The sequence below is a fragment of the Heptranchias perlo genome, chromosome 34, assembly GCF_035084215.1.
Source record: "Heptranchias perlo isolate sHepPer1 chromosome 34, sHepPer1.hap1, whole genome shotgun sequence".
Lineage (NCBI taxonomy): Eukaryota > Metazoa > Chordata > Chondrichthyes > Hexanchiformes > Hexanchidae > Heptranchias > Heptranchias perlo.
In genome coordinates this window covers 7,080,639-7,106,607 of record NC_090358.1, presented here as the reverse complement: position 1 = coordinate 7,106,607, position 25,969 = coordinate 7,080,639, and the positions used below count along the sequence as shown (strand labels likewise).

General features: G+C 42.7%; 1 protein-coding gene across 3 annotated transcripts in view; it reads left to right on the top strand.

Annotated features, from left to right (window-relative positions):
- akap13 (A-kinase anchoring protein 13) overlaps positions 1 to 25,969 on the top strand; it is a 322,499-nt gene that overhangs the window by 205,231 nt on the left and 91,299 nt on the right. For 2 of the 3 annotated variants that reach the window (XM_067971373.1, XM_067971372.1), the window contains exons 11-14: positions 8,062 to 8,195; positions 22,566 to 22,948; positions 23,880 to 23,933; positions 25,682 to 25,744. In XM_067971373.1, the coding sequence (XP_067827474.1) occupies positions 8,062 to 8,195; positions 22,566 to 22,948; positions 23,880 to 23,933; positions 25,682 to 25,744 (634 nt within the window). The remainder of the gene's footprint in view (positions 1 to 8,061; positions 8,196 to 22,565; positions 22,949 to 23,879; positions 23,934 to 25,681; positions 25,745 to 25,969) is intronic. The other variant, XM_067971374.1, reaches the window with a different exon arrangement.

Below are 25,969 nucleotides of genomic sequence, written 5' to 3'. Positions count from 1 at the left end.
TTCAGTGGTGAACTGATTAAAGTGAAATTTATCAAATGATGCACCTCATTCGTGCACTTACAAACCTCATCCTCCTCCAGTGACTCAGTTGGTGGGATCTGACTAGGACATTATTTTTACCGGCTGAGGGCTGTGTTGCTTCTCCTTTCTGCAGTGTATTCTAGGTATAATTTCTTCTTTGGTCTGCAGCTGAGGTATAGAACTTTATTTTGCAAAGTATGTTAAAATGATCAGCCCAAACTCATAAGTTGTATTGTACTGCTAAAGAGTGGAAGACCTCAAGTTATGTCATTCTACCCATTGTAAGACAGAAGTAGCAATATTTCTTCGGTTGTGCACCAGATCCAATGGTTCAAACAATAAGATTTTGTCCTTTTGAATATTATTAATTGAATATTAGAACTTTGGGCTGCCAACACAAACTCTGTTTTTCTGCAGACAGTAATTGAGATGTCTTCCTGTTTGATGCATCGACTTCGCCCTATGTACTGAGGCCTATGACTTTTTGTTCCTTCCTCTCTCTACCTCTGAGGAACTCCTTTGGGTGGAATAGTTGTAGGAAGTTAAGGTCAGATGAGCAAGCGTGAAACTAATATTCAAAAACCAGATACAAGAGCAGCACAGTTTTAAAAAAAAAAAAAATTTAGACCATGAAAAGAATTGGGTTTCTGGAGTGTATAAACTGGGAAGGTGGAGGATGGAACTGATATTTTAATTGTTAGCATGTTTAATGAATATATTCTCTATATAAGATATCCTTGTGTACACATTCCCAATGATGAACATTGGACTGCAAAAAGGATGTGGAAATGTTGTGTCCAGAGTAGGATCATGGTTGTATGTGCAGAAAGAGTTCATCAACACCAATCAATATAGAAATTAGAGAGAGGTGCCAGCATTGCTCAGTTGCTAACTAGTGCTCTTGCCTCTGGGTCAGAAGGTTGTGCAGTTAAATCCCACACCAGCAGTTCAGTGCATAATCTAAGAGCTGTCCTTCAGCTGAGGTGTTAAATCAAGATCCCATCCAGCTGAATGTTAAATGTAGAATGGAAAGATAGCAAGGGTTGGGTATACTGGAATCCAGTGAGCTAAATGGCATTCTTTATCTGAACCTGTCTTGTCGTCCACCTGAGAATGATTTACTTCATTAAAGGATAAGGCAGCACAGTGGCACTCCAGTTTGGATGAATGTTCTACCCTTACAGTCTGTGAAGATTCCAGCCTTGGCAGGGCAATTTCCACCAGGTTATGCCCACATACCTCTTCATTGGTCTCAAAGAGCAGCAGTAAGGGGCAGTCAGGAATTAAGTGGCTTGTGAAAGTGAAAAAATAAAGAATTTTTTTTCACCATTGTTTGGTGAATCAGAAACAAGTGGCATAGACACAGGATTATCAGAAGAAGAATTAAGTTAGAAAAAACCATTTCACACAGAGGGTTATTAGAACATGGAATGCTTCACCACAAGTGGATTTTGAGACAGATGCTAAAACATCATTCAAGACGGAATTGAATAAGCAGTTGAAAATGGGAGAATGTAAAAGGATATGACAAAAAGGCCAGGAAATGGGATTAGAGTAGATGACTACAGTTGAAGAGCTAGTACTGGCACAGCGTCAAAGGGCCAAATGGCTGCTTGCTGTGCTGTAATTACTGAGTGGCCCACCCTACCTTGTCAACTATAAGAGGGAGCAAAAAGGTCTTAGGAACTATCAGAAACATGTTAAATGTCCCAAGTTCTAACACTGATCTTGCAGACATGAGTCTTGATTTCAACACAATGAGGAGGCAGAGAAAAAGATGTAGGAGGATGATGTATTTGCAGCTTGGTAGGAACGAACAAAGTCCAGGGGAGCACTGATCATGTTGACATCCATCAAGTGGAGGCGAGAGAGAGCTCCCCTATTAACAAACTTTTTCCTAAATCCTGTCCAGGAATCCAGGATCTCCCCAGATATGGGAACAGTGTTAGATGGAATTGGACTTTATAGAGTGAAGAGTTAGTTACTTGTCATGAGTGATACAAAGCACACAATGTCACTTTTTTTTACAGACGATATCCAAAGCTTTCCATTGCAACTTTTTAGAAGTGACGATGCCCCTTTAAATTAATAAGACTAACAACTTTGAATTGACCATATTTAATACTATACCTAGAAATTAATCTTGACGGGATTCAGTGTTTAAACCTTGTTATGACAACTGCAGTTATAGCTTTTAGTTGGGCTGCACCTGGTGATATAATTCCTGTTTACTGAAAACTAATATACCCTTTCTTGGTGTACACAAACAACATAGGAAGAGAGAACCTTCAATTTAAACTTGACGAAACATTTTAGTTTTAGCAAGTTCTTAGTTTGAGCTGCCTGATACATAATTACTCCACAAAAACACAGAACATTAAACAAGCCACTACGTGGTGATGAACATGTCTGTGCTCAGTTAGGCAAACCAAGTTGGGTGAAGATCAAAATTACAACTTCAAGATAAATGCGGATGAGGGAGGCTGTTCAGCTCATTCTAGGTCATCCATCCTGAACAAAATCTGCACTTCCCCATCGCAGCGACCAAATGGTTCTGTTTTAAATGATTTCAATAATTTTTGCCTCCAAGATTCCATTCCACACATGGAACACTCTGTGAAGTGCTTCCAGCCATTATTTCTAAATATGAATCTGTTCTGTCTTGTACTACTGCCAGAGTTTAATTTGAAGTAGCATCTCAGATTAATCTTTTCTGTACTATATACCTGTGAATATAAATCCGATCTCCTGTAGCATCATTCGCACTGAGTCAGCGGATACACTGATGTAAGTGGGAAGTACGTGTGAAGCTTACAGACACTGAGTGCAATACACAAAGAAAGGAAAGACTTGCATTTATATAGCACCTTTCACAACCTCAGGATGTCCCAAAGTGCTTTCCAGCCAAAGTAGTACTTCTGAAGGGTAGTCACTATTGTAATTGTAGGAAATGCGGCAACCAATTTGCACACTGCAAGGTCTCACAATCAGTGATGTGATAAATGATCAGATAATCTTTTTTTAGTTATGTTGGTTGAGGGATAATTATTGGCCAGGACACCGAGAAGAACTCCCCTGCTCTTTGAATAGTGCCATGGGACCTTTTACGTTTGCCTATGAGGGCACACGGGGCCTCGGTTTAACGTCTCATCCGAAAGACGGCACCTCTGACAATGCAGCACTCCCTTTCTACTGCACTGGAGTGTCAGCCTAGATTTTTGTGCTCAAGTCTTTGGAGTGGGACTTAAACCCACAACCTTCTGACTCAGAGGCGAGAGTGCTGTCACTGAGTCACGGCTGACTTCGTATAAAGTGACCTCTCAGTTCCCCCCCCCTTTCAAGGTAGAATAGCCCAAGTTCCTCTGATGCTAGGAATCAGTCTTGTGGCTCTTTTCTGCATCACCCCCAGGGCTTGAATGCCTCCCTTGTGACATGAATAATTTTTGTTTTTGGCTTCATGTGGAATTTGTTTTTTTTTATAACGTTTCAAATGGAATTTATTTCAAAATTCCTGTAGATTGGTTTGTGTCTGCAGGGCATGCGTGTGTATTTTCAATAAAATAAAAACAGAAAATGCTGGAAACACTCCGCAGGTCAGGCAGCATCTGTGGAGAGAGAAACAGAGTTAATGTTTCAGGTCAATCCCAGCCCTTAGTGAGCTAGAAACCAGTATCTCTGCAGGTGTAGTCCCTGGTCTGAGTATATAAAAGTAGGGCTGCTACTGTTTGCCTAGAGCAAAACTGGTTTGGGAGGGGAGGGTGGGGTAACGTGTATTTTGTTTTCATTTACTGTGTGCGTGCACATGTGGAAAAGGAGAACATTCACACAGCAAATGAGAAAAAGAGCGTTTCCTGGGTAGTTTTCGAATAGCCAAAAATCACAGAGCAACTGCTCTGCTCCTGCAAACAGACAGGTGGTAACCCCACCACCTGCATAAAACATCCATCTCTGAAACAGCTTACCACTGGGCGAATCTTCAGGAAAGATTACACTGGGAAGAACAGATAGGCTTCTCCAATTTCCACCTGTACAGTGAGGAAACTAATACAAGGGCTTCAGCTTTAAGGTAGAGAAAGGTGAAGTAGGAGGTCTGGAGCATGCTTATACTGGTGGCTGTGAATGGGCAGACCACCCACCCCCTCTCAGTAAGGCAGAGCAGAGCCCGGGGAAATGAAACCTTCATGAAAGAGTAGGTTTGTTTGTGTTGTCTCTGTCTGCCTGTCGGTCGTCTTTTGGAGGGTTGATCGTATTGAAAACAGTGCCAACCCGAGCTGCAAACTTCCTACCAAAGAATTGTGTTTGGCAAAATTTATAATTTTGTTTACTGGATCATATGACACCAGTTAAAGAAAACAGTTGCTTTTCAGTCAATGTTGCAGTAAATGGTGCCAAATGGAGAGTCCTCTATTAATTAAGGTAGTGTAAATGCTGGTTTCTAATATATTTCCTCACTTTGGACTGTGTATTTTAGAGAGAAAACTTGTGTCAGTGCATCATTCACTTCCCCCTAACCCCCAAACCCCAACCAAATACATTGGGATTGGAACTGACATTATATATTCAGTATGTGCCCTATGAGCTATTTATGCTTTATGGCAGTAGAGAATGTTTTTATGCATTTCCAGTAGTGATTTAATTCACATATTGCCCTTCAGTTAGTTTAATGAAGGTTGGTTCCACTATTTGAGTCTCCTGCAAATGGTTTGCATTCTAGTATCTATGTAATAAATGTTTAGACAACTGTTTTTTGTGGACAAAAATTTGTATTAAACTCAGTTTTAAAATCTCAACAAAAATTTCATATAGGATTTTAAAATTTAATCAATGTGTGATTTTTTTCAGTTTGATTTTTACATTTTTCTACTGGTTCTTTGTTCCAGGTCAAGTTTTTGTTTAACTAGTACCAACATTCGGTAACAGCATCAGGAAGCAACCACGCAACTATTTAACTATTTTTGAGTCAGCTTTTTTGGGAGTTGTCAGCTTTTCTGAAATTTGTAGGTCATCTTTTACTAGTTTTCTAGGTTGGAACTTATGATGTTGTAACGTAAAAGCTTTAAACCGTCTGAACAGGGAGCCAGCTGTCTGAGACAAACTTCATCAGTCACTCTCGATCCTAAAGGTTGGATCTCACTTCTGAACCCCGCATGCCTTTTTAATGCTGCATGTGGTTTTCCTTTCTGCTTGATTTATCATTCGAGAGAGAGAGAGAGAAAAACAATCGGACTTGATCATCTTCAAGTTAGCAGAGTACCGAGAGTCGTATTCAGGCGTGCTAAAAGCTGTGAATCGGAGTCATGTTTCCCCCTGTGATACACAGCTGGGTAGTGTTCTACCTTGAGGCAGTGAAAGCATTATCCAAACCAGCATCTTGCAATACGAGGGCGCTGCTGCCCGACCTTTGCGGCACATTTTCCATGGTTATGTCACTGGGGTTTCCAAAGCTTCCCTCGTAACTGCTCACGTAGCAATTTAATGTTTCACTAGAATTTGGCTGCAGACTGTCATTTAAATAATTAGAGAAAGCTGACGTGGGAAAGGGCTGGGCAGTAGTCTACGTGCAGTGTCGCTATCTGTTAGAACTAAGTCTGGGGCTCTGGGTCATTTTGCTGACCAAATGTATATTATTGCAGACAAATGGCACACTTAATCTGCATTTACTGTGTTTCCAGTCCGAAATTGGGGGGGTGGGGATTAATAGATTTTGAAAAGGAAGCGATAACCTTCATTTCATAGAATCTTATGGCTCAGAAGGAGGCCGTTCGGCCCATTGTGCCTGTGCCAGCTCTTTGAAAGAGCCATCTAATTGATGAAGTGCTGTCATTGCTGATTTAAGTACAGTCACAAATTGGTACACACCAAAATCCCAGTCAGTAAAAGAGAAAATGACCAGTTAATTTGTTTCTAATTGATGTTAGTTGAGGGATGAATGTTAGCCCGGGCACTAGGAGAACTCCCTGCTCCTCTTTGAATCGTGCCGTGGGATCTTTAACACCCACCTGCACCACTGGGACGGGCAAACAGGCCTTCGGTTTAACGTTTGACAATGCGGAACTCCCTTGCTGCTGTAGTGAAATTACAGCCTAGGATGTGTGCAGAAATCCAGGAGTGGGACTCAAATGAGGGAATACAGTGAAGAAACTTGAGTAAAACTGAGTAATGGGCAAAGACTGGTCCTCCTTTCTCCGTGAGAGCTGACCTTCTGGGGCAGGGCGTGGAATGGGGGGGGGGGAGCAGCCGTCCTTTCTGTTTGGCATTGGAAAGTTCTTGTATTTGTAATAAATAGGTTCATAAAGTTTTCTCTTTTTAAAAAAAAAATTCTAATCTTGCATACTTGAAAGATCAAATGAACTCTTGGAACAAAGTCGATTTTGAAAAAAAAAATGCTCAAGAAAAGGGAGTGGATTTTGCAGTGGGAAACATGTTCTCACCCAAGAGAATGATCTTCAGGTCTGAACCTGCATAGAGATCTGTTTTACTGTGGGGGCAGTCAGAGGAGAGGCTGAATTGTCTCCTCTTTCTTTCCCCCCCCCCCACCCCGGCCTAAACCACAGCTGCAGATGATTGTTCCAATAATTTTGATGTCTTTCATTTTACTTCCCTGTCCATTTTACCCACAGCCTCTTATCAAACCGCATTGGTAGCTACAAACAAAATAACTTATTTAAATAGATCAAATGTGTTTTATAAAAACCAGTAGGTACACAAACCATTCATGTCAAGACCTCTCAATAAAACTGTGGAGCTCCTTACCTTTATCTGTCTGCGTTTCCCTCCATAATCTACAGGCTTTTAAAATGCAAGATTGGCATCACCTAACCATTCGATTTTTGATTTAACCTAATTTTCTCACCTTCTTTAAGAACATAAGAAAAAGGAACAGGAGTAGGCCATACGGCCCCTCAAGCCTGCTCTGCCATTCAGTAAGATCATTGCTGATCTTCGACCTCAACTCCACTTTCCTGCCCGATCCCCATATCCCTTGATTCCCCTAGAGTCCAAAAATCTATCCATCTCAGCCTTGAATATACTCAACGACACAGCATCCACAGCCCTCTGGGGTAGAGAATTCCAAAGATTCACAATCCTCTGAGTGAAGAAATTCCTCCTCATCTCAGTCTTAAATGGCCGACCCCTTATCCTGAGACTTAGCCCCCTAGTTCTAGACTCTCCAGCCAGGGGAAACAGCCTCTCAGCATCTACCCTATCAAGCCCCCTCAGAACCTTATATATTTCAATGAGATCACCTCTCATTCTCCTAAACTCCAGAGAGTGTCGACCCATTCTCCTCAATCTTTCCCGCCTTGGTATCCAGCACAAATGGCCTAGGCTCTTTACCTCTGTTTGTGATCTGCCGTACTAATTATCTGCCAGTATATTTTCAGGATAAACCCCTTGTGTGAGTCTTTACCTCAGTACCCATGAGACGTTAAACCGAGGCCCCGTTTGCCCCCTCAGGTGGACGCAAAAGATCCCATGGCACTATTTTGGAGAAGAATAAGGGTGTTCCGGCCAATATCTATCCCTCAATTTACACTACTAAAAAACAGATGATCTCGGTCATTTATCACATTGCTGTTTGTGGGACCTTGCTGTGAGCAAATTGGCTGCTGCCTTTCCTACATTACAACAATGACTAGCCTTCAAAAGTATTTCATTGGCTGTAAAGAGCTTTGGGATGTCTTGAGGTTGTTATTTAAATGCATGTTCTTTCTTTTCTCATTGGTATTGTACTTGCCTTTGTTCCTCTGCCGAGGGTGTTGCTGTACCGTATGTGTGGACCAAAATGTGGGGGCTCTTAATTATCCACCAGCTTTCATTGTCCACCAGGGTAGCCCCCTACACTATGGCAGATAATGGAGATTTAGCTGTACTCCTGAATATTAGAGCACTGAGGATTTGGAAGATTGCCTGAAAATGGGTGAATTATGATTGTGAAACCTTCTGTGTTTATTGGCTGCTTGATTCACATGGTGACTCAGCTGGGGGAGACAGGGATCAATTAACGATTGTTAATCACTGACCTTTTCTTTTTATCAGAATATGGCCAGTTGACTGAACAGCAGTTGGTTGTTGAGTGTACCTCATCGATACCTGTGAGTGGAGATCATTTGTGTCATTCAGATGGACTGATCAGCGATGAAACCACGGAGACTGAGCACATGTTCACGAAGGTAGGGAGAAGTCTCCTTTTGCCATTTATCCTCCTTGTGGTTGATGTTTCAGGTCGCTGTGGCCAACCACTCAGTTTATTGTTTTCAGTTGAGTAGATCTGTACCATGGTGACGTATATTTTAATTTTTCCTCTCTCTTCTCCGACCTCCTAAGATGCTGACTTGCTGGAGTAAGAGTCCATAAATTCAAACAGCTTCCTGGCACCTTGCCACTAAGGTCATTCTCCATATGTGAGCCCAATAGTAGCTATTGAACTCTACCAGGCATCACAACTGAGCCTGATTTTTTTTTTTGTGTGTGTGTGTGTGTGTGTGTGTGTGTGTGTGTGTGTGTGTGTGTGGATTTTTTGCTCACCTGATGTCCACACTTGCTCCCTTTCTTGCAGTGTCGCTGCATAGCACCAGGAGTGGGAACTGTGGCTGAGGTTTCTCCTCCCCATCCAAGGAGCATTCAGGCTACAATTATAGCACTCTTATTTCCCCAGCTGAGATCAGCTAAAATTAGTAGAGATGAAGATCGAACCTGGGAACCTCCTGGTCTGCATGGCTTTGCACCACACTGTGTAGCGTACTTACCCATAAACTATTGATGGAGTTTGTCAAACCCCCTAGTTGTATAAGAACAAATTGCAGCAGAACAATTGAACTGACACCCAACCTCTGTGCTGCTCGTTCTTTCCTCCCATCTTGTGAGCCATTCTTACGTGAGGCAAATAAAAATGGCAGTGCTGCTTACAGATGTTCGTTTTTATCAATGAAATAACTCTTTAACCTTTATAGAGCCGTTTCACTTGCAGTAAAAAGCATGGCTAAGCTCTACCATTATTTTTCTTGTATGACTCATTACCAGCTCGAAGCAGGGAACGTGAGGTACAGAAAATATGTGGCGATGAACCTGATCAGCACCCAGCTCCACTTGTACACAAGTCTTTTTGGCACGTGATACTTTAACTGTAATAAAGGTACATTTGGAGGCCTACTGCTGGCTGTTCTCAAGTGCTTAAGTGAACTGTTGGATGGGGATATCTTGCGTCCACTGTCAGTGGGTGTGAATGTTCCCATACTGACCTTCCCCTGAAGCAGGCACCTCTCCTCTCAATTGACCGTAAAACCATATTAATATTAAAGTCATGGAAACGCCTATCCTCCTGAGAGGGTGTACGCCCTTGAAATTGGAAGAAAAATAGAACTTGGTTTGAGTTGTGCAGTAAACACTAGTTAAATGAGGCTCATCTGTAGCATTGACGTGTTACGCAGAAATTATTTTTGCCACAGAAGGAAAGAGTGCCACCATTTCACCTGAAGAAAAACCAACAAGAAAAGGATCTGGCTCAGAGTGCAGGCCCCCTCCCCAGTCATAGACATTTAGTGCATCCCACAAATAGTGAACACCATCTTGCCATGCTAAACATTTGTTTCTTTAAAAACTGTGGAACTCCTTATTTCCTTCAGTCTTTCCTTTCTGCTACAATCAACAGGCTTTGAAAATTCAAGCTTCGTATCACCAATCCCTACTTTCTGATCTACCTTTTTCTTTTTTTTTACTCTCTCACGTGGATGGTGTCCTGCACTGTGGAACTTGACCCTTCACCTTGGTTTCTGAATAAATAAAAAGTGAAAGTTTCATTAAGCTTGGTCATCTTGGAAACATGACCCATGATAATCTGTGTCCCCTGAGACAGGACTCATTGGGCAGAGTGCTTGCTGCTTCAAATTATTTGTAGTCTGTTGGTAGGAATGGATCTGATGGACTTAATGGTCTTTCCCCATTTCACACTTCCTTAAATATTGTATTTTTTTTCTTGGCTTTGCAGTGACGAACTCTTGTTCTTTTCATAATTAAATGATTATAGTTCATTTTTCTGTGTCTTCTGGCTTTCACCCAGAGATCAGGATATTTAGCAGTGATGTCATTTGGTTTAAGATATGGTTGAAATGTGAAATGGAAGAGATGACTGTCAGCCAATGTAAAGCACTGATCTTGGCTTGGTTTCTTGATGTCATCATCGTTGTTTAATACTCGACTTTCTCCAGTCGAAGAGCATCCTTTTTGCTTTGCATAAGGAGCAGCATGTTGCACCCACTTACCAAATAGCTCAGGCAGATCTGCATTAATCAGCTGGAGAATTAATTCTTTTCATTAACTGGGTGGGAAGGTGACGCAGGGCTTGGGAGTTCCAACACAGTGTGAGATAAACGTGTGACATGCCTGTGATTGCTGGAACGTACCATCATTGGGAAGTTACTGAGCAGAGGGCAGGTGCTTCCCATGGGTTAAATGACCGCTTTAAATGGTGTTTGCTGTTCTCTCTGTGTTTCCGTTGTTCAATTCATGACATCATTCAGTGGCAGAGATAGTATCAGAAGTACAACTGAGATTCAGTGCATGAACTTGGGGGGAGAGAAAGAAAGTTGAAGGTAAGAATTCTAAACCTTGAATATTATAGTTGAATTTGGAAATTTACTTCAAGGAGTCCTCGCTGTTTGGAAAGGCTGGAGGCCATTAGTTAACAAAACGCACCTTTTGACTGATGTATGTTCAAGGCCAGCTGACTGTTTTCAGGAGAGTTTTGTGTGTTCAAAGTCCATGAGCTGGTAACTGTTGTATACTCAGTAAAATTCGAACACCCTTCAAACAAGGATTTGCTTCAGTGCACAAGTAGAGAAATTTAAACAGATTTTATAGAAATGAAATGATTATTACTTGGAGGTGTCCAAACTATGGCCCATGTCCCTTTTGGCTCTGTGACCTGCAAAGCCAGAGCTGCTCAGTTCAATTTGTTCTTCTGTTTCTTCTTCCACTGCATTCCGTTGTCTGAATTTTGTGGGCTTGAAGTTTGGATCAAGTCTATTCGCAGTACTTTATACAGGTTCTCATTAACTATCCCGATACTAACGATTTATCCTAAACATGTATGTGAGCATGGATTCTCATGATATGCACCGAAATGGCTCATGGTATCCAAAATAAAAATTAAATGCTCTGGTTTGAAATGATAGGTTAAACTAGAAAAACATTGGAATATTACATGGTTTATTTACAGTAGCTTCAGCTGAGCCTCTTCACTGGTTCCAAGAATGTTTACAAACTGAAATGAAAGTAACAGTTCATTTTAAAAAGTTTGCAAGTACTGGGTAAGGCAGCTTAAGATAAAAAGGAGCAGCCTGTTTTTGTAAGTGAGACTTGGTGTGGGGGGGGCGCTTTTAACCCACCGGAATGGGCAGGAGAGGGGCGGGCTGGGAGTGTTTAAATTTTTTAAAATGGGAAACCCAATCCCATCCCACCGCGAGCACACCACCTTCTGGTTTAACTGGGGCGGGTTGGGGGGTGTGGGTGAATAACCCGCTCTCGAGAGGCGGGTCGGTAATTAGAATATGTTAATGATGCTGCGTGCCTCAGACTTTAACAGTCGTTTGGATTTAATGGCTGCAGGTCAGGTTTCCAGATTTATTCTACAGTCTATTGCCCTTTGGGTGAAAAAGTTCCGCCTGACTTCCCTTCTTACTCCCTAACTTCTTAATTTTTAGCTTGTGCTCTCTTGACATTGTACCGGTAAACACCGATTTAATCACCGGCTTAGCAAGTGTACAGGCCAAAACCTGGCCCATCTGTTCTTCCTGCTCCTTTCTGATTCAGCTTACATTGTTTACAAATATCACCAACTTCAAATAATAATGAAAACGTTTTGAGATTAAGTTTTTTTTTACCTGACTTTCTGAACATGTTACTATTGGTAAAGAAGCCGTGTGTTCATCAAGCCAACTCTTTAAAGTGGTAACTACAGTTGCGGCGTGGGTCCCAGCAGATGAAGTTGTTAAACAGTAGGCTTATTCTTTGCAAACTTCAGTTGCAGTGTTAACTCTTTTGATTCTGTTTCTTAGGTCTGTTTGAAAACTAGGAACTCATTGTGGTGGTGCAGGGAACCAGTATGTTATATGCCAAAAATTGGCCAGCCTTGGTTTTGTTCCTAAGACTAAATTAACAAATGGAATGGTAGGATATGTAGCCAGAACAGAATGTAAGTCTTTAGAAATTAAGCTAATGAATTATAATGTAGGTCAGCGTGACTCAGTTCAAGTCTGCAGGCACTGTTGCAGTTGGTACATCTGTAGTTCAGTTCACAGGACATACGTTTACATTGTTAAATCTGGTTCCTTTATCTTGGCAGACCCATGAGCCTATAACTCTGCAGTGGGGGTTAGGGAACTGATGAACAGACTTTGGTCTCCCAAAACCTCAATTACAGAGCACCAAGTGCCTCTGAGTCAGAAGATCGTGGGTTTAAACTGCACTCCCAACAATTGAGCCATGTCCCTTCACCCGCCCTTTCGCCCAGAAACTCTCTTCAATCTTTAGTCCTGATACTGATGAGGGTAAAAATACTGCACCCATGAAAATTTCACCTGTCAGTGAAGAACATCAGGAAGCAAGTGTCTGAGAAATAGTTACAGAAATTATCTTTGTTTGTTTTATAATTCTAAGATTTTGCTCCATTTACCTTTCAGTATAATTAAGATTCATTATCTAAACAGACACATCAGTGTAGTTCAGGGAGAGTACTGCATTGTCAGAAGTACTGCCCTTTGAATGAGATAAGAGTCCCCGCCTGCTGGTCTATTCTGGTGCTGCTTCTTGGGTCTGGAAAGCTAGGAATTTGTGGTGGTGCAGAGGCCCAGTGAGTTCTACACCAACAATTAACCAGGCTGGGTTTTGACTACAAGTCTATAGAAGTTATGCTAATACTTAATAATGTGGGTCAGCTTGACTCATTTCAAGTCTGATTTGAAAAAGAGCTAGGGAGTTATCCCTGGAGTCTTGGCCAACATTCCTCCGTCACCCAGAAACAGATTGACTGGTCATTCATTCATTCATCTCGCTGCTGCGTGTGGGATCTTGCTGAGTACCACATGGTTGCCACATTTGCTGCACTGCGTTTAAGTGATTTGTATGTGAAGCACTTCAGATGTTTGAGAGGTGTGATAATGAACAATGTAAATGCTCGGCCTTTTTTTTTAAACCACACTTCGTGTTCAGCCTTGATCATTATGCCAAGATATACAGGAAAGAGCAACAAGGCTGATCTGGAGTGTTATGGGTGAACTTGGAGAAAGATGAGAGAAGCTTGAGGTTTACAGTCTAGAAAAAATGGGAACCTCATTGAAATATATAAAATATTAAATGTTATAGATAAAGTAAACCCAGGTTATTATTTCAAAGTTAGCCAGGAAAGGAGAGCAGACATCAAAATTCATGAAAGTAAACTTAAAACAGATTGTTACATTTTGGCAATGTTTCTCCCTTTCCTTATCCTACATACTTCAGCATGTACAAAGTATCTTCACTGGCCCTGGTATCTAGATATGTTTTGGTAGTGTGCCCGGGGTAATGAACAGGAAACAAATGATAAAAACATTTTAAAATGTGTGCAATGATTTGGCAGTAAAGGCAAAAATATTCCAGTTGTTCAAAGTAGAGCTGGATGCTGAGAGGGGAGGATTAAAGTACCAGGAGGCAGAGCTTCGATGGGCTCAATAGCTTTTTCACATACTTGATCAGTGTGGCAGCATCTTGAAGAGCCGGTTGTACAGTGCCATTGGCTGATGTCTGGGTCAGTTTGCCTGCCTGTCCCTTGCTCCGGGTATGGTGTGGCACGAGAGGATTGAACCTGTATGAACTCTACTGCCTTGTAATCTAATAGGGCTTCGGCGCACACCTTTGGTATGAGATACTAAACTGAAGGTCTGTTTAGGTGGATGCTACACTATATCCCATTCAATCTCATTGAAGCACATAAAATTCTGACAGGGCTAGGCAGACTGGATGTAGGGAGGATGTTTCCCCTGGCTGGTGGGGGGGGGGTCCAGAACGAGGGGTCACAGTCTCAGGATATATGGGGTAGGACATTTAGGACTGAAATGAGGAGAAATTTCTTCACTCAGGGTGGTGAACCTGTGGAATTCTCTACCACAGAAGGCTGTGGAGGCCAAATCACTGAATATATTTAAGAAGGAGCTCGATAGATTCCTAGACACAAAAGGCATCAAGGGGTATGGGGAGAGATTGGAAATATGGTATTGAGATAGAGGATCAGCCATGATCATATTGAATGGCGGAGCAGGCTCGAAGGGCCGAATGGCCTACTCCTGCTCCTCTTTTGTATGTTTCCATATCCACAAAAGGGAAGTAAGAAATATTTGGAGTTAAAGGTCACATGGCACTGTTTGGGAGGAGAAAGCAGGGCTTTATAAATAGAGTATATAATGGTAAATCTTTATAAATCCCTGGTTAGGCCTCAGCTGGAGTATTGTGTCCAATTCTGGGCGCCACAGGTCAAGAAGGATGTTGAAGACCTTGGAGAAGGTGCAAAGGAAATTTACTAGAATGGTACCAGGGATGAGGGACTTCAGTTATGTGGAGAGACTGGAGAAGCTGGGATTGTTCTCAGAGCAGAGAAGGTTAAGGGGAGATTTAAAAGAGGTGTGAAAATTATGAAAGGTTTCAATTTGAATAGAAAAGGAAGAACCATTGAGACTGGCAGGAAGGGTCGGTGGCCAGAGAACAGAGATTTAAGATAATTGGTGAAAGAACCAGGGGTGAGATGAGGTGAACTTTTTTTACGCAGCGAGTTGTTATGATCTGGAATGCACTGCCTCAAAGGGTGGTGGAAGCAGATTCAATCGTAACTTTCAAAAGGGAATTAGATATATACCTGAAATGGAAAAATTTGCAGGGCAATGGCGAAAGAGCAGGAGAGTGGGACTAATTAGATAGCTCTTTCAAAGAGCCAGCACAGGCATGATGGGCTGAATAATTCTATGATTCTCCTGGCGACCTGGCAAAGTTCCTTCCTTAATCAACACTACCAAAGAACGGATTAACTGGTCATCAATTTCATTGCTGTTTGTGGGACTTTACTGGCACAAAACAACAGCAAATACATTCCAAAAAGTCATTGATCTGGTAAAGTGCTATATAAATGCAAGATTTATTATTTTTGTGTAACCTCAATCCTTGTATTTGGCCTACTTCTTGCTAGAGTTCCTAGTTTTGGGACAGGCCAGAATGTGGTGTGAGGAGGAGGAGTGGGAGGAAATATGTTAATGACAGCCATGTGTAGCATATAAAGTGTAGCAATAATACAACCAAATTGCACCACTGGCAGTCTCGCAAGAAATTGCTGCTTTAATAACCCACTTGTGTAGTAGCTCAGCCTCTGGGGCAGGGGCCATCATCTCAGGAGGTGGTCTCATTCCCGACTTCAGGTGGAAAAGTAGATCCAACAGCCAAGGCTGCCACTGGCATATTATTTTGGCCACGGGGCAGGAGGGGGCATGCACGGAATCTGAGCTTCCAGCCATTAACTGGCATGTACGACCATTTCCCCTCTCCAACCCCTCCATCCCACACCCAATCTCTCAGCATCTTGAGAGGAGCCACAGCCAGAAAGGGAAAATCATAAACGTGACTTTGTACTTTCTACGCATTGCAAGTTCATAAATAGTTCCAGTGGGGAAAAGAAGACTTACATTTTGGACGAACGCCTTATCAAGTCTCTCAGACATGTCTCAAAATGCTTCACATAATATGAATGAAGTACAGTGACTCTTGTTATGTGGACAGATGTTGCCTTGTCCGCAGGATGAATTTGAGACAACAGAAGCCGGGTTGTGTTCTGTGGAAAGCAGGTCCGTAATGTAAATGGGGCATTATTGACTTCAGCTCCCACACAAACTCCATACCCTCGTCACCAACTCTGTTCTCCCTCCCCAGCCACTGTCTCACGCTGAACCGTGCTGATTGCAATCTTGGCATCCTGTTCAGCCCTGGACTGAGCTTCCGAGCCCATATCCTCTCCAGCACTCAGAGACTGCTCACTCCCTCCTCCATAACATCGCCTGTCTGTATCCCTATCACAGCCCAGCTACTGCTGAAACCTTCATCCATGCCTTAGTCACCTCCAGACTCAACTATTCTAATGTTCTCCTGGCAGCCTCCCAATCTCCACCGTCTGTAATCATCAGCTCATCCAACACTCCACTGCCCTTCTCTTATCCCGCACTAAATCCTGCTCACCCATCACCCCTGTATTGGCTCCTGGTCACCCAATATCTCAAATTTAAAATACTCATCCTCGTGTACTTTCTCTCTCCCTCCCGTACTCCGTTCAGCTGACTCTCTGACTCCAGCTTCTTGTGAATCTCCTCCTTCTCCTATCACCCCTCCATTGACAGGTGTGTCTTCGGCTGCATAAACCCCATGCTCTGGAATTTCATCCCTAAGCCCCTCTGCCTCTCCACTTCCCTCTTTAAGACCCTCCTTAAAACTCACCTCCTACCCCAAGCCTTTTGGTCATCCCCGTCGTCTCAGCATTCATTTATTTTTTGATTACACCTCTGCGAGTGCCTTGGGGCATTTTTTTGCATTAAAGGTGCAATATAAATGCAAGTTGTTGTCGTATCAGTTTATGAAGCCATCCTGAAAAGCAATCAGTGTGTTATTGGAAAGAGAAAGTTGTAGCTTTTGATGTGAAACAGATGTGCATCACTCTTTCTATAGAACAACTTGATGAAATAATTTTTTTAAATCAACTCGTTCATGGAGACAGTGTGAACCCCAACACTGAAATGGCACAAGTAGTTATCTTAAAGAAAAGGGGATGTGAATTCACCCTGCGTTCATACCGCTCCTTTAGGGAACGGCTTGCTTTCAGGGTTGCATCTAATATTCATCTGGAAAGGGGTCTTTCACGAACAGTGAGCTGCTCTCCAGAAATCTCTTCTTATTTTGTGAGGTGCCTTTGTGAAAATATCACTGATGTCGATTAATCGCATTCTACTCTCGGGCTGTCTGTGATCTTTCATTAGAATTTGAATCAGCATGATTTTCTTTTTTAAAAAATCAATTTTTTTTTGGTAATGGGCGTAAGAAGAATTGCCCAACTGTTCTCATGTGGGGGACTCTCCTATAAGCTGAGGCAAAAATTTTCCTGCAGACATCGGAAAAAGTAGCAACATAGATGTCAGCTTGGCTACTGTCTCACTGCATCACTACGCACTGGAAATATCTGATGTTGGGTCTTAAGATCTTTTCCTTGATTCTATTAGTCGTTTTTTTTTTAAATCTATTCTTTAATTTTTGTTCCTCCCCTGAAGGTGCTGAATTATGCTCGAGGTGTGAAGACTGCCGTCCAGTACTTTGTACTTTGCCAATTCCTTATGTGTGAGCCTAGACAGTGAAAGTTGGTAGGCTATTCAACTGTGAAGGGCATCGTAGCTGAGCCCCACTCTCTCCTTACCTGACATCTGTACCAGAGGTGTCCAAGTTATTGTCTTTGTTGGATGCATAGATGCCATGTATAAAGCTTTGATCAATATTCCCATTAATTGGCGCGTAACTCAAGTTGCTGATTTTAACAGATCTTGCTTTCTGATTTTGGATTTAAACACTAATGAGGCAGTAATGCAAAAAAAAACCTGTCCTTTTCAAGCCTCCAGGCTCTCAAAATTCAAACCAACGGAAAAATAAAAACAAGTAAGACCGATTTGTCTGGGCTTCGAGGGAACACAGCAACAAGAGGAGGCCATTCAGCCGCTCGAGCCTGCTGTGCCATTCGATTAGATCATGGCTGATCTGCATCTCAGCTCCTTAGTTCCCTATCCCTTGATACCCTCACCCAACAAAAATCTATCGATCTCAGTCTTGAAAGCTCCAATTGTCCCCCAACGTCCACAGCCTTTTGGCGGAGAGATTTCCAGATTTCTACTACCCTTTATGTGGAAAAAGTGCTTCCTGAATTCCCTGCTAAATGACCTCGCTCCACTTGTAAGATTGTGCCCCCTCGTTGTCCCCATCAGAGGAAATAGTTTCTCTGTATCTGTCCTGTCGAATCCTTTCAAAATTTTAAACACCTCGATCAGATCACCCTACAATCTTCTAAACTCAAGGGATTACAAGCCAAGTTTATGCAACACTTTGTTTTGAGTTTGTTGTTCTTGCATTTTTAAAAAAAAGTGATAGAGATATATACATATATATATCTAAGTTTGTGCTCATAATTTAACCCTCTAAGTATCGCAAAAGCTTGCAAGCTGTAGATTGGACAAGACACCCACTTTCATTTCATGAGGCTCACTCAGTAGTAATTAGTTTCAGTAACCCTGGCTGACTTCCCCTTAGCCCAAATGTAGAGGCCCTACGATTCCCCCGCCCCACAGAGGTGGGGTAAAAGAGGAAATGAGAGAGATAGCTAAGCAATAATAAATGGTGCATCACGAAACAGTGCGAAGTGTTGCCACGGACTGATGTGTGCTGCATTGTTTCAGCTGGTACCTCAGGAATTCCAACATTTATACTGCATGTGTGGTTGGCAGAGCATTGGGAAAATGCCAGCGTGATGCCATCACCAGTGGCAAATATTGGCTGCATTTGAATTGATGTGCAATTAAACACTAATAAACGGAAACACATTTCTGCAGTTTCAATTTTTAAAATATTTCTTTGCATGCAGTATATAAATGGGAGTCATACTGACGTTAAATTTCATCAGCCCTGACCAGTGTTGTTATTTTTTAGTACTTCATAGAAATCTTGGGCCTCTGTTCCATGTTGCTATTGATATGGGCTGACATTTTCACTGCACAAAGCTAAAGTGGATGTTCAACTTCAATCTCCCATAAATAAAAACAAACTGGAAAATGGGTTTTCTGTTGGTAGAAAGAATAAGCATAAATATTAGTGATTTATTTGTTTTCACAACAACCATTCTTGCTCGCGTGGGTTGTTTACTTGAGGCGCCATTGGTTTCAATGCATCAAAGAACAGAAGTAAAATTGCTTTGTCGTTTAACTCTCTCTAGTTAACCCCTCCAGTTATTGAGGTTGGAGCTGTTTTTCTTTGCCCTTCCAATTTTGCCTCCATTCTCGAGGCTGTTTTTCTCCCTCGTGGTGGCACTTACACTGCCCCTCCCCCCCCCCCCCCCCCCCTCCCCAAGCCCCTTCCAGCTAGGGTCACTGGGCATGCAATTCCGAGGGTTGCCAACTCTTGGTTGGATGCATTCCTGGAGGTTTCATCACATGGCCTCCCGCCTCCAATCAATCCCCCACCCAATCAGCCTTTTTTCCCCTCTCCAATACTTTTATAACTAATAAACAAAAGTGTTCAAAAAAAAAATTTTAAAAACACACCATTTATTTTAATGCTCCTATGATTTTTCTCCCGGGTTGCTCGCAGCACTGTCCAAGAATAATTCCTGGAGACTCCAGGGCAATCCTGGAGGGTTGGCAACCCTAATGATTCCGGCCTTTAGAAGGGGAGCACTGTTATTGGGGGTGTAAGTTGCCATTGGGGTTGGATGGGCCCACGTTATGAAACAAAGTGACCTCTGACTCACCATGATCAATGTCACAGGAAATCCACTAACATTATTAACTCATTTTGCCCTTAACGTGAACAGTGGATAAGACCCTCCACAGTTGTTTTTTTTCTCAAACTAAGTAATCTGTCATCCAGCCTAATCTTTTAAGACGATAGACTTTCCCCTCATGGAATAGCCTAGGGATGTGGCGCACAAGTCTGTTCTAATTAGCTGATTTGGCTCAGTACATTGCATCCTGACAGGAAGTTAGAATTGCTGCAGTGGGTCGAAGGTTAAAGGAATCATGTGGTGTCTGGGTGAAATGGAACCACTAATCCTGTACAGGGCACCATAACATATTGTTACCTTTGACCTTCAGGAGTCATGTTAACTTACTGTCAAAACTAAAACAAATAGCTAATCCTGGCCAAATTCTTATAAGTCAATTTAAAGTTTTTTTTTTATTCTGCAGTAGCTGAGAGAGATTCCTCAAGACATTGACTGTTGTTGAGTTGTGGGTCCATGGGTGTTGGCAGCCCCTCTGGTGAACTTTCTTCATGTGTGAGCCTAGACCATGAGTACCAGCGACCTGTATGTGACATCTTGTGATAGTCTATAGACTAACGTGTATATAAGAGATTTGGTACTTTACTTCAAAACCAATTGGAAGATCGCAAGGTGGGGAAAGAGACAAAATAAATCCAGACGGTTACTTCAAACTCAAGCATGACTGTAAGATAAGGGCACAGATTCGGGATTAATGTCGGAGTGATCAACTCGTGGAATGGACTTCTTGGGAGAGCAGTGGGGCAGAAACCCTAAAATTATTTAAGGGACACTTTGGGTGCTGCAGTGAGAGGAATGTCGTTTTCTTTTTTCTAAAGGGTTGAGCTAGGATGGGCTGAATAGTCTTTCTTTGTCTGTATCTATCTTGAGGCATTCTATAGTGTCTGAAACTCTGGGTGTAACTTTTTCCCACAGCCGTGTTATTTTATGTCGCCCGTCATGCAGGCATTTCCTTGAGCTGTTTCTGGGCAACGTTTCAGCTCCTAACAGTCACTTTCACTAAAAAATGTTATTTTCCAGGCGTCTTTTTTTTTCTTCTCTCTCTCCCCCCTCCATTTTTCGCCTTTCCTCTCCTGAGTTTGCTGGAATACCTTTCCGCCTGGGCTGACAGCATTCACCAAAGTGATCGTTCTCCAACCTAAACACAGAGTTGTTGGCAAGCTGTTGGACCATGAAGGGCTGCCATAGCGGAGTCTGGTCCTGGTCCTCCAACACACTTAGATTTTTCTGCACGAGTCGATAGATAGCAACTGGGAGCCCCTACTCCAACAACTACGATTTGCATTTATACAGCACCTTTTAATGTAGCAAAAATATCCCAAGGTGCTTCACAGGAATGATTTTTAAAACAAAATTTGACACCGAGCCACATAAGGAGATATTAACACAGCTGACCAAAAGCTTGATCAAAGAGGTAGGTTTTAAGGAGCGTCTTAAAGAAGGCGAGAGAGGCGGAGAGGTTTAGGGAGGGAAATCCGGAGCTTAGGGCCAAGGCAGCTGAAAGCACGGCCGCCGATATTGGAGTGATTAAAATTAGGGATGTTCAAGAGGCAAGAATTGGAGGAGGGCAGAGATCTCGGAGGGTTTTAGGCTGGAGGACGTCACAGAGATAGGGAGGGGCAAGAAAATGGGTTGGGGTCAAAACGGAGTCAGAGGGGCAGGCACTGCCCCAAAGGGGAAACACCCGCTCTACAGATAGCCCCCAATGCTCCATGGCGCACACGGACATGGCCCAGGGAGACGCACGCTTGCAAAATCCTGTCCTAAAGCCACATTTGATTTATTAACTTCACAGTGCTACCTAATTACCACAAACCAGGATTTTCCTGCCGACAGGTGTAGGGTGTGGTTTTGATGACTTTACCAAGATCTCGACCTACTTCATGTGTGCTGGACCTGTCTTGCACAGACCCTGCACTGGATGTCACCTGATTATTTGGTTTGACAGTTTCAGTCCAGCTGTCCCCAGCTGATTATTTTTTTCTCTTTTAACAAACAACTTTTTCACTTCTCTATTATTTCTCTTTTCCCCCTGCCCCCCCCCATAAGCTCTCTTCCCCCTCCTCCCCCCACAAGCTCATGCTGAAGAGTGGCCAGTTAGACAAAGCCCTCTGGTACCTTGCCCAAGTGCCCGTACTTCGTGTGTCAACAGCCTATTCAGTCACCCAACCGCTGTTCAGCCTGGCCGGCGTTGACCTGTCATCCACGCACCCACATTTTTCAACAAAGAAAGAACTTGTGTTGGTCTGACACCTTTCATATCCACAGAGCATCCCAAAGCACTTCCCTAGTGGTAGATTATTTTTGAAGTGTTGTTCCTGTTTTATAGTCAAACGCAGTAGCCAATTTGCGCACAGCAAGATCCTGCAAACAGCGAATGAATGTTAACCAGACAATCTCTTTTTGACTATGTTAGTTGAAGGATGAATATTGGCCAGGACACCGGGAGAACTCTCATGGTGTTCTTCAAATAGTGGTATGGAAACTTTTACATTCACCTGAGAAGGCAAAGGAGGGGGCTCAGTTTTATGTCTCATCTGAAATACAGCACCTCCAACAATGTAGCATTCCCTCGTACTGCCTAGATTAGGCTGAAATCCTTAGTGGGCTTGAGTACATAATCTGTCTTGACACTTCAGTGCCATATGACAAGGGATGGGGCAGGGGTTACTGGAATGCAATCAAGAGCAGAAACCCTACTAATTTATTTTCATCTCCTGTGGTCCAGGGGCACTGAAGCAGATTCTAAGCCCCCAACATGGCTGAGATCAGCACATTCCTGGGATCTTTCTGCTCTGTAGGACTCGGTTTTGCACCGCGCGGTACATGTACCGATTAAACCATTGAAGTAGCTCTACAGAAGTAGAGTGTGGCAAATGCCTCACTGTCTGTCATTAAAAATATGAAGCCAGATTTATTTAATATCCGTTTTTGTTTTTTTTTATTGCAGGTCGAAGATGGACAGAACGTAGTGTATGAAATTAGTGGTGTAACAACAACTAGTTCGACCGTTGGTGACCCGGAACCTTCCGAGGTGACTGCAGCCCTTGAAGTCGACGTGTTCTTGCCGCCCAGTGCTGTCTTGGAAATGAAAGAGGATAATGACAGACGGAGCCTTTCGAGCACGGAGGAGATGGACAGCAGAGGGTCGGCAGGGCACGCTGACGGCCGCACGATAGTCTGCGAAGCTGAAGAGGAGAAGGACAGCGTCGCTGAAGTGCCGACACGAGCCTGCATCTTCAGACCTTCAATCAGGTCGCTATCGCCTTTCCGGCGACACAGCTGGGGACCTGGGAAATACCCAGGCAACGAAACGGAGATCAACCAACGAAGGTAGGGGTGCGAAAGAGGAGACCTGGGGGGAGGATATATTACATCGCTCTGCAGCAGTCACAAATACTCGATTGTTGAACAGAACGGTGCCATTTTAAAATAAAATGATTCACAACGAGTAGACGTCAATGTAATGCAGGAAGTATGGGTTAATTCAATTTAAACTAGGAGTGAAGTGCTCTCCATTTTACAACCAAAGAAAATAAACCATGCAACATTTTTTTTTAATGATTGCAGTCCTCAACTTTGTTTGGAGACCTTTGTTTGCTTCTGTATCTAGTCTACTTTGGTGACCTTCACGGTGATGTTGGGAAAGGAGGTAAGGAAGAATCAACCTAGGTTACCAGAGAAATGTATGATTCTTAAATGACGGGGGAGACCAGAACTGGGGGCCATAAATATAAAATAGTCACTAGTAAATCCAATAGGGAATTCAGGAGAAACTTCTTTACCCAGAGAGTGGTTAGAATGTGGATCTTGCTGCCACAGGGAGTAGTTGAGGCAAGTAGCATAGATGCATTTAAGGGGAAGCTAGGTAAGTACATGAGGGAGAAAAGAATAGAAGGATATGTTGATAGGGTGAGATGAAGTAGGGTGGGAGGAGGCTCGTGTGAAGCATAAACACCGGCACAGACCATTTGGGCTGAATGGCCTGTATCTGTGCTGTAAATTCTATGTCAGGCCTATGAAGTAAGGAACCGCAGCACAAGAAGGAAATGGGTGGTTTTAATTGCTGTCTATTTTAGACCTTGGGCTTCAGACAGCTTGGATGAAGGATTTGTGCCTTCAGTGGTTTTTGTCCCTCGCTGATGTTCATTGTTTCACTTCCCTCATTTCTCTGGATTTCATTCTTCTGATCCTTTCATTTTTTTTGCATCGATCGTTTCTTTTCTCCATTGAATGATTGATCATCTTCCTGATTTGTTTTCAGTTCTGTGAGAATGCTTGGTGACGTCGTAAAGAGGCCACCAATTCATAGAAGAAGGTAAAAGATAAAACAAAACTAATTTTATTTTAAACCAAGAAAATGGATGTAAACACACAAACTGAGCACTTGGATGCACCTCTTAAGTGTTCAAAATGAAAACAGAATTTTTTTTCTGTAAGTGTTATTTCACTGAAACCTGTTCAATGGCACTACTATTGGGACTGACCAAAAATTGGCTGTTTAAATAGTTAGTCCCTAACCATAGTATTGGAGCTGGGTGGGAGGTTAAAAAAATCAGATGTTAGATAGGTGACAGTCAGATGCCCCAGTGGCCAGGTTTGTAGCTTGCGACTGCGCCATGCAAACTGGGAAGATCCCAGTTGACATCCTAGCTCTGTGCTGACTTAGTTGATCTCAGCCAGGGCTACAGATGAACTTAGGATCTCAATGTTAAGGAGGGGGAAGCCATCCAACGTTGCTGAGCATTATCTAGCGTCCTCTCCTGGAAAGTGTGAGTGTGGATATCAGGTGAGGCAGAATCGGGCCAGCGTTCCGTGCCTCGGCTCACATATGACGGTCACTTGGGTGAGGCACTAATGTACTGCGAGCACCCAGGGAACTGAACTCCTTTGTGAGTCTGGGAGGGAGGAGACAAATGGGGGAAGGGGGAAAGTCAGTAGTCTGATGAGGTCCAGGTTTCAGTGTAATAACAGTATCTGCATGTGTCCCACACACGGTTCACTAATCAAGAACAGGGCTATTCTTTGCGAGTACTTTACTAACCTTCTCAACAGCAGATGCTAGCATTGCTTTTGTTTCCCCAACTAATTACTGCTGCATTTTAAAGCTTTTTGATAACTCCACTATTTAACAAAAAAAAAGGAACACATTTGAAGGAACAAATATGCGATGAAACAATGTGTTTCTTTTAGTTCCATTTTTACATTTTAAAATACGCAAATCAGTGTTGTCACTAGGATTGCAGTAATGTGTGATGATCAATGTGTGTAATTTTCACACTGTGTCCACTTGAACTGCCTTCCAAACTGTAGAGAAGTTGGGCTGTGTAACACTAGAAAATGGGTATGGTAGTGTAGTGGCTATGGTACTGAACTAGCAATCCAGAGGTCATAAGTTCAAATCCCACCATGATGAGTTGTGAAATTGAATTCAATAAATCTGATATTACCAAACCTGGTCCATTTGCAGGTTAATATCAGGGGGGAAGAAAATGGCCATTTATTAATGGACCACTAATGCCCTTCAGGAAAGGAAACCTGCCTCGTCAACCTGGCCTGATCTGCAAGTGACTCCAGTCCCAGAATCTGAACTGGGCCAATCACTCAGCTGTCAGGGCAGCTCAGGAGAGGTTATAAACTCAGACGTCTGCCATATCCGGAGAATATTTTTTTAAAAATCCACCAGAGTGCAGTCCTGATGGTTACAGGTCTGTCACTGGTGGTGGTGTGGGAACAATTGGAAGGGATGGATTAAGACCATTACACAACACTAAAGCCTATTGGTTTACTTGTGACCATTGTGTTAAATAGAATCTTCTATGGTAAACCTGGTGACAAAACTAATATAATTTGACAGAGTATATTTGGCATCAGTTGAAAACAGTAAAAACCATCAAGAATGCAAACAACTAACACTTTTTTTAATGTAACCTCATAGCTTGAGCTCAGCGTGGTGTCATTGCATCAAGCCTGTCACTGAAATTTCCTCTGGATGCACGTCTCATCTCTTCTTTGCTCTATCATTATTTCTTTCCTCGTTCTGATCCTTTCTCCCCTTATTCCTAGTATGAGTTGGTGTCCCTCTGAGAAACAGTACCTTGCCATGGGGTCTGGCATTAGTTACAGAAGGTATGGATTGTTACAGGCGGTGACTAAAGATCAAATGGTTTCATATCTGTGTTTTCAGTTTGAAGGGGTGGAGAAATTGAGCAGACACCTGACACATGTTAAGCTGACAATAAATTGTGTCAATGAAAAGAAAAAAAAAATGCAAATGCTGGAAATCTGAAGTAAAAACAGAATATTCTGGAAATACACGGCAGGCCTGCCAACACCTGAAAAGAGCAAAGACAT